This window comes from Capsella rubella, unplaced genomic scaffold, assembly GCF_000375325.1.
Source record: "Capsella rubella cultivar Monte Gargano unplaced genomic scaffold, Caprub1_0 scaffold_7, whole genome shotgun sequence".
Lineage (NCBI taxonomy): Eukaryota > Viridiplantae > Streptophyta > Magnoliopsida > Brassicales > Brassicaceae > Capsella > Capsella rubella.
The window spans coordinates 13665448-13682456 of record NW_006238917.1 but is presented as its reverse complement, the minus strand read 5'-3'; the positions used below and the strand labels follow the sequence as shown (position 1 = coordinate 13682456).

Here is a 17009-nt window from a genome sequence, read left to right as displayed (position 1 = left end):
GAAATAAATTTTGCCCCGCTGTACCATTAATATTAGAATATTAGATATATTTATTTAAATTGATTAAATTATGATTACGTAAAAACAAAAATGGTTTCGTGTTAAATCCTATGATTAATAACTAAATTTTATATTTAAACACAAACAAATACAATTTAAAATTTAAAAATTTTAGTTAAAAAAATTTTCCTGCGTATACAACGGGTTAAAATAATAAAGTTATTTTTGTTTGCAGAAAAAAAAAATTGTGTTTTTATATTCGTTTATAAATATAAAACTATTCGAGCTGTAAAAGATAAAGAATTTTATACATTAACTATATTACTTTGAAAATTCACAAAAATACTATTATTTATTACAAACAAAAGTTCAAGTATATTAAACTGTGACAACCTATATAACAATTGAAGAAAACACGGTGAATTCACTGAATGATAATAATTATAAATGTATTTTATACATATAAGTATTTTATCAAATCTGATTTTAATTATACTAAAATGTAGATATAAGTATAGCTTTTCAAATTCAATTCACATAAATTCAATAATAAATATTATTAATTATTATAAACAGACCAAAAATATAACACACTAAGATCCATATAAAAATCTTATTTTAATATAGTGTATCACAAAATGAAAAAATAAAATTAAAATAAAATGGACCCATGGTAATGAGTGTGGATTAAAAGATTTTCAAATCTTCTATATTTCGGACAAAATCTTTTGTTCAACAAGAAAGAAAAATTTGATGACCCAGTCGTTTCAGATCGACAACGTCGATTAAGATCGTGTAATTCTTGAAATGTTAATTTTGTGTATGTTCGTTTTGCTGTTAGATACAATAAAACAAAGACACATTAGGTGGAAGGCAGTTAAGTTTGCTAAGCAAAATTTTGAGCTACAACTACACACTTCTACTAAGCCCATTAGGAAAGTGTAAATTCAAATCATTTTTTACACACTATAAATTAATCTACAAATATTATTAGTCACTATAACTCCAAACTATCATTAAACCATCCTCTATTAATTTCATATACTATTTTCAAAAAACCATGTAAGATAGTCGTACATTTACATATACTATCATACAACATAATACTTAGAATATACCAAAAATATATAATAAACCTTTAAAATAAATAAAAATATATATTAGTATACCTACCCCCATCAAACTTGAAATATCTGGGTTAATGAAAACAAACTAATTATCCCTGCACGGCTATATTCCCAATGTCGACTATCAAATCACTAAAGTTTTAAATAATGAAAAATTATCAATACAACCAGATAAACCTACCAAAAAAATATGTTTTTGTTTAACAAAAGGAACCAAGAAATTCCCCCACAATCTAAAGCAGGTACATATCTAACATATTCTTTGATATATATAAAACACGAAAGATACATTGTTCATGTTGACAATCAAAAGACAATACCAAAAGAACTTTGTATATAACTGTATGCATATACAAACTATAACGGTTAAGGTTTTACATAACAGAATACGCATGAAATACTAGCTCCGTGGTGTACCACGGGGTAAAATCTAGTTAATTTTAACAATTTAAATTACATGTCCTCGTATTGTACTCGTAGTTTTATATTTGAAAGTTGAAAGTGAATTGAACTCTATGACCGTGTCTCATAACAATTATATCTAATCATGTTTTTTTTTTTTATGAGACATAATTCAGATAATGTTTGTTTTCGAATTACATGTTCCCGTATCGTATCCATTCCTAGAAGTTTATATATTTTTTTAATAAATAACACCATTTACATGTAACTAAATATAATTTTAATATATGTAAAATTTCATATAATCGTCCAAAAGTAGAGATTTATACGTCCCAAAGTTGAATTTTGTTCAATATTTTGAGATTTTGAGAACTAAATATAACTATCAATTTTTGTTATTTCAACCGGTTATCCAAAACTTATATATCATATTTGTCAAGGATATTTTAAAATTGTATGTATATGTGAGATAATGTTTGTAGATATTTATTTATTATATTATTTATATCATACCAATTTGACATTTTATTTGTTTTCAATTAGATTAAATCATGAAAATATAATCCATTTATTATTTAAAAATTGGTAATAAGTCGTTAAAATAATTTAAATGTGATATATCTACTTTTTATTTAGTTTTAATCTTAACAGAAATTTTATATGTTTATAATCTCAAAATGTAGTTTATGATTTGATAAAACAATTATTTAATATTTGATAATAGTAATGATATGCAAATTGCCAATGGATGAAGATTTATTTTGTTAATATTGTGTGAAATTAATAAGAAAAAGAAGTTTAGAATAATCATTAACTAACTGTTTGACCAAATAAAAATCATTAACTAATTGAATTAATGAATTGAATTAATGATAAATTTTGTAGATATCATCTGTGCTATAATTGCTAGGTTGATTTTTGAATATGAATATTTTTATGTGAAAATAAGAAATTTATGTGATCTAGAATGTTTATTCGCATGATTTTAGCAAACAAATATTTAATTATTGATTTATTTAATTTTTATTTATATTTTAAAATTATATAATTTTTTAAAATTTGATGATATGATCAGTTATGTATATATAATATATAGAATTTGATTAGTTGATTATTTCATATGCTAAAATATTTTTTATCTTTTTATTTTTCTAAAAAAATGTTATCTTTGTTTATTTAGATATATGATGATTTTGTTTTATTAAATTTCATTCTATATAAATTATTAATTTCGAAATTATATTAAACTTTTAAATTAATACTAAATATGTTTATGTATATTCAAAATAGATATGTTTACATATATTTAATTTTGAATTTAACTGTCCACTTTTTATGGTAAAGGATTATTATGATTTCCATAAATATAGATTGTTTTTGTTAGTTTTTGTTTTTTTTGCTGTCATTAATTCTGTTTGGCAATTGTTTTTATTTTCATGAAATTTTTTTTTAAATTAGGGGTGTTTGGCTTCAAGTTGTACTTCCCAATTAATAGTATAGATTTTCGTCCAATTTAGGTAGGTATAAGAGAGAATTAATTTTTTTTTTTAAAGTTAGATACTTATTAATTTTTCAATCTTCTACGTATACTCTTTCATATTTCCCTTATATAAAACACACCTAATAAATGATCCTATATTTATGGCCTAGTTAAATAACTAAGATTGTTGTAATTACTAAATAATACTTGTCTAAAATAAACATTATAGCCATCTTGATTCTTGACAGCTTTTAAGTCACTAATTAATAGTTAATATATAGATTTCTGAGTGGTAATTGGCTAATAGCACAACGTGGGAGAATTGCCAAGATTTGACCATTTTCAAACATTAAAAATAAAGCTAATCATAGATAAAACTTTTTATATATTTAAAAAAAGAATATATAATTTTCGTCGGCGGCCAAACCAAACCAAATCACGTTAGCTCTTAGCTCATTTTCGCTAAGACTTTGTTTCTTTTTTCGTCCAACGTACAACCAAGAGACTCTGACTTTGTACCTCTCTCTCTCTTTCATCTCCATCTTCTTCTTCTTCGATCCATCTTTTTTTTATATTCTCATGTCTTTCTCCAGCCCCTTTTAATTTAAGAAAGAGACCGTTGAAACATTCCTTCCTCTCTGAGATTTTTCATTTCTTGATTTCAAGAAACCTTGGATCAGGTGATTCTTGTCTCCTTCTTACGGATCTCGATTCGTTTGTTGTTTCTAGGACTGTTTTTTGTTGTAAAGATCCTGTCTTTTAGTAGTATTCAAGGTTTGGGTCTGAATTAGTGTTGAATTCTAGGGCTTAGAAAGCTAAAGATGGCTCCTTTTTGGTAGATTCGATGTCTCTGTCCTAAGATGATATAAGGGTTTTGTGATTTAAGAGAAAAGTTTTCATCTTTATTGTGAAATTCTAACGTTTACGAGGTTCTTAAAGATTTCAGGGTTTCAGAGAAAGAAACGAAATGTCACAGAGCAGTTTAAGAAGGTATCTTGGAGCTATTAAAGATACCACCACAGTTTCATTAGCTAAGGTCAATAGCGATTACAAGGTAAACAAAAAAACAAACACTAACTCTGTTTTATTCTGGTTCTGCTTAAGCTAACAAAGGTGGTTTGTTTTGTAGGAATTGGATATTGCTATTGTCAAGGCTACAAATCATGTAGAGAGTCCTTCTAAAGAAAGATACATCAGAGGTGGGTAAAATCATAGATGGTTAGTGCCTTGGTTGCAAATATTTGTTTGTGTTATTGATTCCTTCACAGCAAAAGGTGTATAACAAGTTGTGTGTGTGTGTGTGTCTCTGTGCAGCTATTTTCATGGCTATTTCAGCAACAAGGCCTCGTGCTGATGTTGCATATTGCATCCATGCTCTTGCAAGGCGGTTATCAAGAACACATAATTGGGCGGTACGGTTTTTATTTCGTCTGTTGTTTACTGGTTTCTTCTTATCTATGACCTTTACTTAGGTAAACTTATTAGAAATGTGTTAAGAACTGGAATTGCTAGAGATGTAACATTAGTTTGGTATTCTTAGTTTGTTAGGTTTGTAAGATCTGCTAACAGCTTCACTGTCTGTTTTTGTGAAGTCACAATGAATTTTGTTGTTTAATGTTTAGTACTTGCCACTGATTCTTCTTAGTTTTACAGGTTGCATTGAAAACCCTTATTGTTATTCACCGTGCCTTGAGGGAAGTGGACCAGACTTTTCATGAAGAGGTTATTAATTATAGCAGAAGCAGGAGTCATATGCTTAATATGTCTCATTTTAAAGATGACTCATGTCCAAATGGTAGTAGACTGCTTTTATTTTCATTGTCTCCTTTTTATACAGGTAGCTCTTTGGTATACTTATCTTTCTTGCACTTCTTTTTCCAGCTTGGGCTTACTCTGCTTGGGTCCGTTTCTATGCTCTATTCTTAGAGGAACGGTTAGAGTGTTTCCGTGTTTTGAAGTACGATGTTGAGATTGATCCCCCAGTAAGTTTCTGTTTTCAACTCTTTCCTCTTATGAGCTCTCAGAGTTTTCTTTCACTCCGGAATTCTCAAGAACGCGCTATAAATACAGAAAACTAAAGATTTGGATACTCCTGATTTGCTCGAGCAACTTCCAGCTCTGCAAGAACTTCTTTTCCGTGTTCTTGATTGTCAGGTGATAAATCCTGTTCTGAGTTTACTGAACTATACATTGTGTATTTCTTTCACACTCATTTAACTATACATGTAACATTGGTGCATCTTTGCAGCCTGAAGGGGCAGCAATTCAAAATCATATTATCCAATTGGCACTCACAATGGTATGCTATTAGTTAACTGATGTTAATAGCTTCGGTCCGCGATTATATATTGTTAACAGTATGTATGATTATCAATCTACTTCTCACCAATTAGGTTATATCTGAGAGCACTAAAATATACCAAGCACTGACAGATGGCATAGACAATTTGGTTGATAAGGTAACGCAAAAGCTCTTCATTTCTGCATATATTTTCTGTCTTCCTGACTTACTCAAGCACAAATTTTCCTTAATGACAGTTCTTTGAGATGCAACGGACCGATGCTCTTAAGGCTTTGGATATGTATAGAAGAGCAGTAAAACAGGTACATACAATACAACCTCTAATTGTTTTGTTGGTTTCTTCTTTAACGTTTGTTTGTCCACAAGAACCATCGTAAGTTTGGTTTCGTTGGTCGTTCAGGCAGGGAGGCTTTCTGAATTTTTCGAAGTTTGCAAAAGTGTTTCTGTTGGACGTGGAGATAGATTTATTAAGATTGAACAGGTTGGATTTTCTCACCAATGTGAATATTTATTTGAGTAATTGTGCGAGCGTTTTCCTCACCATATCTTGTTTTGTATGAAGCCTCCCACTTCTTTCCTACAAGCAATGGAAGAGTATGTGAAAGAAGCACCCTTAGTAGCAGGGGTCAAGAAGGAGCAGGTATGAGAATATCTCATAAGGCTGTCTTTGTTTCTTTATCTTTTCGTTGCTATTAACACTTACTTTTATGTTAATGGCAGGTAGTGGAGAAACTTACTGCACCCAAAGAGATTTTGGCTATAGAGTACGAAAAGCCCCCAAAGGTTGTTGAAGAGAAACCAGCATCACCTGAACCAGTTAAAGTAGAAGCAGAGAAGCCTGTTGAGAAACAACCTGATCTTTTGGTATTTGTCTAGTTTCTAACTATTCCCAACCTAGTGTTTCTTTTTTTCTTGGAACTCCTGTGCTGACTCATTTGACTTTCTCCTCTTAGTCTATGGATGATCCAGCTCCAGTGGTCTCCGAACTCGAAGAGAAAAATGCTTTGGCTTTGGCTATTGTTCCTGTTAGCGGTATACAGTTTAATTTCGCTAGGCATTACTAATACATCATTCCTTAGATACTGTTTTCTGAGTAATTGAAATCAACCTGATGTTTTATTCTCCAGTTGAGCCGCCACCTCCAACAACTACTTTTACAAATGGGACGGGTTGGGAACTGGCACTTGTGACTGCTCCAAGCTCCAATGAAGGTGCAGCTGCAAATAGCAAATTGGTAAGTTTCTCCCTCCCTCTAATCTCTATCTCTCTTATATTTAGTTGCAGAAAGTTTTGGTTTATGACATTAGATTGTCTTCATGTGTCATTTTAACTGAAAAGGCGGGTGGACTGGACAAGCTTACACTTGACAGCTTATACGAGGATGCAATCAGAGTGACTCAACAGCAAAACAGAAGCTACAATCCATGGGAACAAAATGCATTTCATAACAGTCAAATGATGCACCAACCTTTCTTTGCACCTAATGGAGTTCCGGCTCCTCTTCCTATTCAAATGGCGAACCAAAACCATCAAACATTCGGGTTTCAACATCAGAACGCAGGAATGATGATGGGACCTGTACAACCTTACCAGCAACAACAGCAGAATATGAACCCATTTGGCAACCCATTTGTGTCCAATGGTAATCCACACCAACCGCATGCCCCGGTTCAAGGTTACAATCCATATCCTAGCTATATGTAAGGTAAGGTCCATATTCAATCCAGTCAGGTGGCAAATGTCTGTTATATATATATATAAATGTATACAAGTTATATGTTGTGAGGTGATTGTAGCTAGTGAGATTCTTTTTGTTCAGTAAATAGTACAGTACTTCTGCTTTTGTGTGTATGTGTATCAGTGAGAGGAAGTTTGAGTTTTTGAGGAAACCATTTGCTTTTGAAATTTTTTTATTAAGAACGTCTTGTGACAATAAATTTGTTGCCAATTCAATGTATACTTTAACAAATTAAAAGAAGCGATGGATGGTATCAAGACTGGGATTATTAATTGAACCGAAATAACCGAACTGAATTGGTTGACCAAAATTAGTTAATTGTTTTTTTGTCTGCGATAATTAAAAAATCACCCCAACCGAAATAACGAAATATTTGAAATAAAACATAATCTAAAAAAACGAAATTATACCTATAAAGCCAAAAAATCTGGATTAAAAAAAAATAAAATCGGTTCATTTCGAATTTCAAACTTTGAAACCAAATGAACCGTAAAACCAAAATAATTAAAATCTATCTTCTATATATATAAAATAGACTTTTTTCTCTTCTTCTTAAACCACGTCATCATTTTAATTATCATCTACCTCATTTAACTTTTTAGTTTTAAGAATTAATTATATTATTTTATCATTTAATTTAGAGATTTAGACATATGTAAATAAGTTTTTCAAAAGAAATATGAAAAGTCTTTTCTTATATTTTATATTATTAAAAAAAGATAATTGATGAAAAGATAAGAAAAACTTACTAATTATCAATTATACTAACTAATACATAAATAATAGACTATAGTTTTTAAGTGCATGTTTTATAATGAATATATATATATATATATATATATCAATTAAAAATAATATGACAAAAAATTTGATTATATTTACACAATGTAAACCTAAATTATAATGAGATTTAACGGGAATAGAACAAAAACTAAGAAATTTTGAGAATATAAATCTATGTAATTTATGTTTCACAAAATTCTCCAACATAAATTAGATAGGTTGGGAAGAAACATGAATTCTCATATTAAAAACACGTATAAAAATTGTAACAATAAAAATAATATTTCTTTAAAGGTTTCCAATATGAATTTAACTAATTTTTTCCAATACATCACATAACTAATAAAAAAAAAGAATATTTCACAAAAATTGAAAATTAAAATAAAAACATAATTAAGTGAAATGAACTAAATATAACGTAAATTATACTAATATGTTAAATTTTAAAATTATTCCATAAGAAAATACGAAAATATTATAAAACAGAAAATCATAAACGAATATATAATAGATAAAATTATCACAGCGAGATATAAATTACGTCAAATCCAAAAAAGAAAAACGTAAGAAAAAAAAATATTATGACAATATATAAAGAGATAATTTAACCAACAAAAAATACAACAATCCGCCCAAAACACACAAATCATTTTCAACTTTCGGACCAACATATTAAAAAGACCCACAATAATAACATTTAGATCTATATTTGGTGGGAACCCTCATAACACATGTTTCTCTATGATTGTCCACCGCAATTCCGTTTACATCCACACATCAACCTATACTATACAAACTTAATTTCTCAACTACTAATGAAGGTAAAATTCAACAGGTTTTCTATACAAACATAATATAAGATTAAAAAAAATAAAGTATGATATAGTGAAAAATATAAGCAGGAAATAAAATATGAACTAATTACTCATATAAAGTACTAGATTTTAACTCGCAGTACACCGCGGGATTGTTGTATTTAATAGGGTGTGATTTTAGGGATTTTGTTTATATTAATGTTTTAACTAATTTTGTTTATATTATTATTTTTTAAAGTTTTAACTAAATTATTAATGTCAATGGCATAGGCCTGTAAATAACTTCCAGCTCCAAGGTTTTTTTTTTCTCTAAAAATGCTGCAAAAATGTTAATATAGATAGTTTACAAAGTTAGTCATTAACAAGATTGTGACACGTAGCCCTGGGCAATCGGGTACCCAATCGGGTATCGGGTAGACCCAATCGGATATCGGGTAATTCGGTATTAGACATATAGATACCCATTCGGTATATTACAATAAATTCGGTTTGGTTTTGTTAGTAACTGGTCGGGTTCGGGTCGGTTAGAATATACCGAAATATTTTCGGGTTATGATCGGTTTGGTTTTTTCCTGTAATCAAAGTATTTAAAAAACCGAATTCAAACCAAAAATAACCGACTAATAACCAAAAACAAAAACAAAATAATCAATAAGTAGCATAACATTAACCATAAACAACAACTCAATAACCAATAAGTAGCATAACATTAACCAAAACAACAACTTAATAACCAAAGTTGAACCATAAGTTTAACATAGTTTGAAACAGAACAAAAGATTGATCAAGTAGCCGATCAAAAAACTGGGAAATGGAAACAATGACGAAGCATCAATGATGAAAAAATAACACTGCTACTCCATGTCCCTGTCAAATAACAAGATGGATCATTCAACAAAGTAAACACCAAGAGAGTTATAAACTTATACACATAAAGACATATGAAGTTCTAATTTACCTTAACTATTGCCGCAATCCATGACTTAAAAAAACACCACACAAGAAGACCAATACAAAGATACCTTCAAAACATCAAACAACAGAGAGCTACAATTAACATTGTAATAAATATCAAATCAGAGAATAACAAATCAGAGGAGATTATTTACCTTTTCTTTGATGAGAATAACTAAGGTGAAGGATTAGTTGCATCTCCAATACCAAACTCTGCAAAACAGTTTTAAAATTAAGTTACAAAAATAATTATAAACAAACTATTGTGGTTTCTCAATAACAAAAGTTGTTAAAGATTACCTTTCTCAAGCTGATCAAACATTTCAAACTCTAAGAGCAGTTGAGCACTTGTGATCAATGTCGGGTCAGTCCCATTCTGAATATATTGCCTCATCCATTGCTCAGTACACATGAGAACCTCAATCATGTAATGAGTCATGCAAGACCTACTAGAATCCAGAATCCGACCACTGGTGCTAAAAGCACTCTCTGATGCAACAGATGAAACTTGCATAGCAAATACATCTTTAGCCATCTCAGCCAAGATAGGATACTTGACATAATTCACCCTCCATCTTCTCAGCAGCATACTCCTTATACATTGAGTCAAGAACATAGAAAACTGAATCACCCATAGCCTTGAAGTCAACGGAATCTTCACCATACAGCTTCTCAAAACACATCTTGGCAAACTTCAACTTCTTTGTTGGATCAAACGCAGTTGCAATGATCAGCATCTTGTTGATATTATTCATTCCATCCCAATACTTCAGAAACTTCTTCAACATGTCAGCAGCTTTGTTCTTCAAATCATCATCTCTGCTGTTAGTCAGAAATCAGAGGTTCCTCTCTATTGTAACAATTTCACCATAGCACGTGTGCGCATTCAAGCTGGTGGAAGCAGAAACAACCAAAGTTAAGTTGTAGAAAATTACCAGACATTTCACCAACCTTTGAGATAAACAAGTGAGTGTTGGCAATTATAAACATGTCAATATAAATCTTTTTTTGTGTAAGTATAAATGGTCAGTAGGTTACTTTTCAATGGCATGCCAGTCAGTTGATTCAGGAGGTCCAACACGTGTGTTCCCATTATCCATTTCTTGGAAGTAGTCATGGTACAACCTGTCTTCTATTAGCATCTTGTCAAAAGCAACTCTGTACTTCAGGAAATTTGTCAACATTGTGTATGTTGAATTCCATCTGGTTTTCACATCCAATGTGAGACTTCCTCTTTTCAGCTTCCCTGAATCAACCCTCACCTCAAATGACTTCTGCCTTAGCATCTTATTTGTTGCCTCTCTGTATATAGGTTCACTTATCCTTGCAGTTTTCATTGTTCCATTTCCTTTGATCACTTTCTGAGACTTGTTTGTCATATACGCTTGGTATTCTTTGCTGGCTGCCAAATGGTTGGTCAAATTAGAAGTCCCTGACTTAGACTTGCAGCCGTATGACTTCTTGCAGTAGTGGCAGAAACACTTGTTTCTGTCTTCTTTACTCCTTGTGAAGTGATCCCACACAGGGGATCTTGAAATGATGACTTTGAGCTCTTTAGATGCCTTTCCTTTAGCTGTACTTGATTCAGGGGCATCCTTCCTCTTTCCTGATTCAGGAGTTCCAAGAACTTCTGTACTTTCAGCAGCTTGTTGTCCATTGTCATTGTCATGCTGTTCATTTTGAATCATATGTTCTTCAAAGTCGTCTTCATTTGGAAAGCATGAAGAACCCATCTGAAGACACACATACAAGAAGCAAATAAGTAACTAAGAAGCAAATGCAAATTAGTAGCTAAGAATAGAACAAAAGACCATCATGATTTTAATTCATAACAGATAACACAAATAATATGATATCAAATAAAATTAACTAGGTTTAAACCCGCGGTACACCGCGGGTCTTTGTTTGTAAAATTAATTTTGGATAATAATACTTTTTTCTTTTATATGTTTTGTTTTATTGTATATAGTGATTCATTTAGTAGTTGATTGTGTACAGAAATTTTGTTTGATGTTTTGTGTATAACTTTAACTATTATTTACAGCGTCTTGGTAAGAATGGGTTAGATTTCGGAGTTTGTGTGTGATATAACGGATTGGTTTATTATTATTATAGTTAATAATTGTTGGACATTTAATTTGTAGTATTGCATATTGTATACCTTATTATCGGTATACTTAGAAAATACTATTTTTGCTTCAAGTTTTTGTTTCTGTTTGGCCATAAAAATCATATGTTAAAAAATTAGTATTTGATTATAATTAAAGTTTTCAATACCAATAAATAGTTTTCAAATTTCTGGTTTAGTTTCACTGGGGTTACTTAATTTATATCCAAAGTCATTTTTTACAAATGCAACAACCAAGTAACTATATATATAATTTACAACTACGTTAATTAGCAAGAAAATTAAAATAAATTGGAAATGTATTTTTAAAATTTTTAAAACTACCTTATAAATCAAAATTTATTAGAAACATTCTCCCCGGTTGTACCGCACTGTCCATTTAGATGTCTCAAAGAAACACATCTTATACAACATATCTTACATTAGACTAAGGTATTTTATATGTTTTAGTGGATCAAACTCAAAAATTTAGCATAAGGTAATTTACATGTTTTAGTGGATAAAACTGAAAAAATCATTGTCGTGGTAATGTCAGCTCTAACCCATCCCACAATCTGACCCGCCAATATTTACTTCTTTTAATTTTAATTTATTTATTTAGAATTTGATTATCTTTTTTGAAAAAAAATTATCATTTTAGAAACTATGAAAGATATTTAAAAAATTAATTTTGGAAATCCAAATTGGTTGATTATTTTCACTTTATAAATTTCAGAAAACAGTATCATTGTTAAATATTAATGTACAGAAAATAATTTATTATGAGTCATAAGGGATTATCAGTTTGTTCCTTTGTTTTATATAATTTTTTTATAATGTGTAATACCTATGGATTTTTTTTTCAAACTATTTATATGCAATATGTTTTAATAATTTCATTGTGTGTTAATATATATATATATAATTAATTAATTAAATGATTGTTATCTAGAATAAGAAATATTGAGAAGAAGAATATGTTAAAAAAAACTATGAATATATATAAACATAAAAAACTAAGAATTTTTGTAAAACAAATGAGAGAAAAAAGTCAAACAAAACTAAAATTGATTTGTATAGTAAAGAACTAATAACCAAAAATCAAAACACTAATGAAAGTTGTTGAACGAACTACTCCAAGGGTAATTTTTGAGTTAATTACGAGATCGGTATTTTATCGGATGGGTATTGTCTAATACGGCATTTTTGTCCGTCCTTCTAGATATAGGCATTTTTCTATATAGTAGAATTACATATCTAGCCTTCTGTTTGCTCTTCCTCTTCTAGACCATCCTCCGATTGCATCGACGCTTCTAAACTCTCTCTCTCTCTCTCAGCTTTTGCGATGGGTGATGACGAATCTCAATTCTCTCTCGTCACTATGCCCTCCGGTAAAAGGATTTTTACTACGGCTTCCGAATTTGTGAACTCGATTCTGAAAAGAACATGATGATTATGACCTCCATCATTCACGGCGAAGCTAATCCTTGCAATTCCCAAGGTATGTGAACGCTTTTGATTTTATATTTTGTCTTTATGTGTTTGTGCTTTGTTGATGGAGAAGCCTACATGCCATCTCAAAAAATTCAGATCTATGCTTGTTAGGTCCTCTTCCTCGACGAAGTCGGAGTTTAATTTCCATCATTTGTTGATGATTTTTTTCTGCTTTTTTGGCCGCTGTTTCTTCTCTTAGGAGGTCTGTTCTGATTATCCTTGAAAGTTTGTTAATTTCCGTGTAAAACAACAAAAAGTTGTCTCTGTAACTAGTAATCTTAAGTTATGTTTGATTCATTAATTTGGGTAAGATAACGAAATAGTAGTCAAGTGGGTTTATGTATCACTCAAATTAGAGGTTAATGCATTACTGCTGCAGATTTGCTTTTACGAACTCTTAATCTGAATTCTTTTGTATTGAGTTTTAAGTGAGGTTAATGCAATGAAGTTTAGCTTACTGCATTACTGCTGAAGATGATGATCTAATTCAGGTATGAACTCTGCCTTTGAAACAAGACTTCTTTTTCTTGTTAAGCATGTTTATTAAGAATTATGTTCGTTCGTATATCAGCTTCTCACATCAGTTTTCTTTATAATGTGTGTTTCATTTGGTGTTTGGGTTCCTTTAGTTGTGTAACCTTAGGGTTTAGTGTTCTATTTAGAGTGCTTTTATTTTTTTTTCTTGAGCTCTTCTACTAATACTCCTTAGGGTATAGCTTTTTCCTTGATACATGTGTGTTTCATCTGGTCCTTGGGTTCCCTTGCATACAATCTTTAGGGTATAGTTTTTTCTTAGTACATTTGTGTTTCATTTGGTCTTTGGGTTCTCTTAGTTACAATCCTTAGGGTATAGTTTTGTCTTAATACATGTGTGTTTCATTTGGTCCTTGGGTTCCCTTAGTTACAATCCTTAGGGTATAGTTTTGTCTTAATACATGTGTGTTTCATTTGGTCCTTGGGTTCCCTTAGTTACAATCCTTAGGGTATAGTTTTCCTTGATACATATGTTATTCTCTTTTGCGTTCTTTATGGCTTATTGGTTTACTTTAACCCATGTATGTTGTAAGTAAAATGGCTTCTAGCCGTAGTCAAACTCCTCATTTAGTCGCATGGGTTAATATATACATTCATGCTCTAGTTCATTACTTTCTTAATTAATCTATGATTGCTTCTTATATGTTAACTTATATGAAATGTTTATTTCAGGGTTTTATTGATGGTAAGTATGATGATCTTCTTGAACAATTGTCTCACATGGTTTTTGTCATAGATGAGATGGTTGGAAAGTCAAAGAAGATCTTGAAGGAGTTAGTAGCTTAAGGAACTGATTCTTGTTTTTCATGTTCATAATTGATATATCGTTGTCTTATAAGATTGAGAATGTGGTAAGAGAAATCTACGGCATAAGCTCTGCAAAAACTTTCTCCAAGCATCACCATCTGAATCACATAATGTTAAAATTCCCAAAGCACCAGCACCATTAACATCTGAAGCAAACTTTCTCAAAGCACCATAACAGTATTTGTGAATCAAACTCCCCCAAAGCAAACCAACTCTCCGACTCGTCTAAGAAATTCAAGCGCCATAAATCACCCTCGTTTTGATAGGGTTAGTTTCGGCAGTTTGCGTCATCCAAAATGCCTAGTTTTATAAGCATGGAAAGAAATGCCTTATTTCAAAGTTTTGACACACAAAATGCCTATTTTAACAATAACCCCGTAATTTTTAGCATATGTAAAATTGTTGTTGAACGATTTTTACTTCATGGGCTGACTAACGAAAGTTGTTAAACGATTTTTTGAAGTAATTCTCGATTAGGGTCATTGGGCCTTACAGACCAAATAATCAAACGCCAGATTTATATAAGAAATACTTAAATTAGTTACCCCATACAAAGTGACAGATCTTTTAAATGGCAGCCCAATCGAAAACAATATTAAATGAATGAAAGATCGTTTTGTACCTGGATCGAACGCCGCTTGCGTGTGAAACAAATAATCTGGTGCTGACGCGCGGGTTACGTTAAACCGGGTCGGAGCATTTGAAATTTTTCCCAGAAATGACTAAAAATTCCTTCCTCAATTTTTAAAACTATTTTTCCTTGCAACTAATTAAGGGTAACTGAAGGAATTGTAAATATTTCTAAGCCATGATTATATCTGTACTTTTCTTTTAATAGTAGTAAGATAACACAAATCTAATTCATAACACAACTAAGATCATATCAATTAAAACTAAAAAATAATCGAATTCACCTATCAATTATCAACTAAAAGCTTTTACATTTACTATCCAGATACTATAAATAATACTATAACTAGCTAAGAACAATCTTGCACATAATCGAATTACAGAAAGTATAAGAGATTGTACTACGAACCTGCGATTAAATTGTAGACTGTAGAGATTAGAGACGGAGGAGACGATGGAGAATACAAATCGAGAAATTTGGATATGGTTCTCTGAGAGAACTTCTCTCCATGGGGAATAATGGGTTTATATAAAGCTTCCATGGAGAAACACGAATCGAAAAGGTGGTAGATGCCTAGATGGTACTTGATTGCACTAGACAAAGCATGCAATCGAGTGAAGAAGACGAAGAGAAAAGCAAAATTGGCGACCTTCGTATTTGGTTCAGTCATGAGAACATGAGGAGTCGCCAACTCATGGGAAAAAGAGAACTCGTGGGTAGCAAAACTTAAAAGGCCAAAGCCTAAAAGGCCTAATGCTTAGAGGATCGGTGCAAATGGAGGCCTAAAGTAACGTATGGTAAAACCCGGCCCGAACCGATACCCATTTTACTTTGAGCTCGAGGCCCAATCGGTAATTTTCATAGATCCAAAGCAGAACCGATACCACCCTAACCGGGTGTCAACCAGAGCGGTTCTTCGGTACCCATAACTTTTTCCCAAGGCTAGTGACACGTGTCAATTATATTAATGAGATGCTAACATGTGTGAAAATTTTAATTAACCAGATCGTGGCACATGTTAATTATATGAATGAAATGCTCATATGTGTAAAAACTTGATTAACTAAACCGTGACACGTGTCAATTATATTACTCAGCTGCTGTAACTCCTTGACCTTCATCCATCAAGCGGGCTTCATGTTCACCACCAGCCCATGAGCCCACTTCTCTTAATGGGCCTCATGTCCTCTCACTAGGCTCGTGAGCATATTCATATCCGACGATCGATTTGCTACGCCCAGGAGGCTTAAATACTTGTTTACCGATCCTACAAATCACCACATGATCTTTTCCTGTATTTTGGTCTCACTCACACAGTTCCGACAACCACTTCATAGAAGGTCACCCATCATTTGACTGCTCCGGCATAAGCACGCTTAACTGTAGAGTTCTCCTAAGACCTTTGACTGAAACAATAAATGCACTTTGATGAAATATGTGACCAGATCAATTCATTTAAGCATCTAAGCAAACTAGGGTTCCAAAACTGCGGACATGCGTAAAAAATATATTTATTTTTTTCTAATGTAGTAAAAAACTAATTACGAAAAATTGTATCTACATATAATTTGACGTTTTTATCTATTCCTACCCTAAATCGAAAAGAATTATTTACAAAAAAATATATATATATTTAGTAAATTTTCCATTGTATGATTGTATGTAAAAACATAAAAACTTGAAAAAAATAATGACCTTATAAAATAATTTTTTGAATACGAGATGAGAATATGTATTAGTATAGGTTTATATATTTTAATTGAAATATTTTAATGCATGTAATTTATGTGAAAACAAAAAAAAATTGGAAAATTTAAGCACAACTGAATGAATTT

At 31.2% G+C, this 17009-nt stretch overlaps 1 protein-coding gene and 1 long non-coding RNA gene across 5 annotated transcripts; both read left to right on the top strand.

The window, feature by feature from the left end:
- The first annotated feature begins 3474 nt into the window (after positions 1–3474).
- Positions 3475–7289, top strand: LOC17877509 (putative clathrin assembly protein At5g35200). 3 transcript variants are annotated; one of them, XM_006286189.2, is made up of 16 exons: positions 3475–3689; positions 3956–4063; positions 4139–4208; positions 4324–4421; positions 4663–4804; positions 4891–4991; positions 5080–5163; positions 5258–5308; positions 5403–5468; positions 5548–5613; positions 5712–5792; positions 5874–5951; positions 6032–6175; positions 6265–6343; positions 6439–6545; positions 6650–7289. In XM_006286189.2, exons 2-16 carry the CDS (start codon positions 3977–3979, stop codon positions 7013–7015), a joined length of 1620 nt encoding a protein of 539 aa, XP_006286251.1. In that variant the 5' UTR covers positions 3475–3689; positions 3956–3976; the 3' UTR covers positions 7016–7289. The 3 variants fall into 3 exon arrangements, with proteins under 3 accessions (XP_006286251.1, XP_023635110.1, XP_023635111.1); XM_023779342.1 differs by having other exon boundaries at positions 3949–4063; XM_023779343.1 differs by lacking the exons at positions 3475–3689; positions 3956–4063 and having other exon boundaries at positions 4154–4227.
- Positions 7290–13215: 5926 nt separating this feature from the next.
- Positions 13216–14670, top strand: LOC111829590. Of its 2 annotated transcripts, none has more exons than XR_002832958.1 (2): positions 13216–13693; positions 14473–14670. It is a non-coding gene; the product is annotated as an uncharacterized LOC111829590 (long non-coding RNA). The 2 variants fall into 2 exon arrangements; XR_002832957.1 differs by having other exon boundaries at positions 14409–14670.
- Positions 14671–17009: the final 2339 nt, after the last annotated feature.

What these genes read in the sequence shown, in the direction of transcription:
- LOC17877509 (XM_006286189.2), top strand. Translation starts at nt 3,977, where the DNA reads ATGTCACAGAGCAGTTTAAGAAGGTATCTTGGAGCTATTAAAGATACC. An exon ending in ATGTTGAGATTGATCCCCCA is followed by an intron (nt 4,992 to 5,079) that starts GTAAGTTTCTGT and finishes CTATAAATACAG; the next exon opens with AAAACTAAAGATTTGGATAC. An exon ending in ATAGAAGAGCAGTAAAACAG is followed by an intron (nt 5,614 to 5,711) that starts GTACATACAATA and finishes TTGGTCGTTCAG; the next exon opens with GCAGGGAGGCTTTCTGAATT.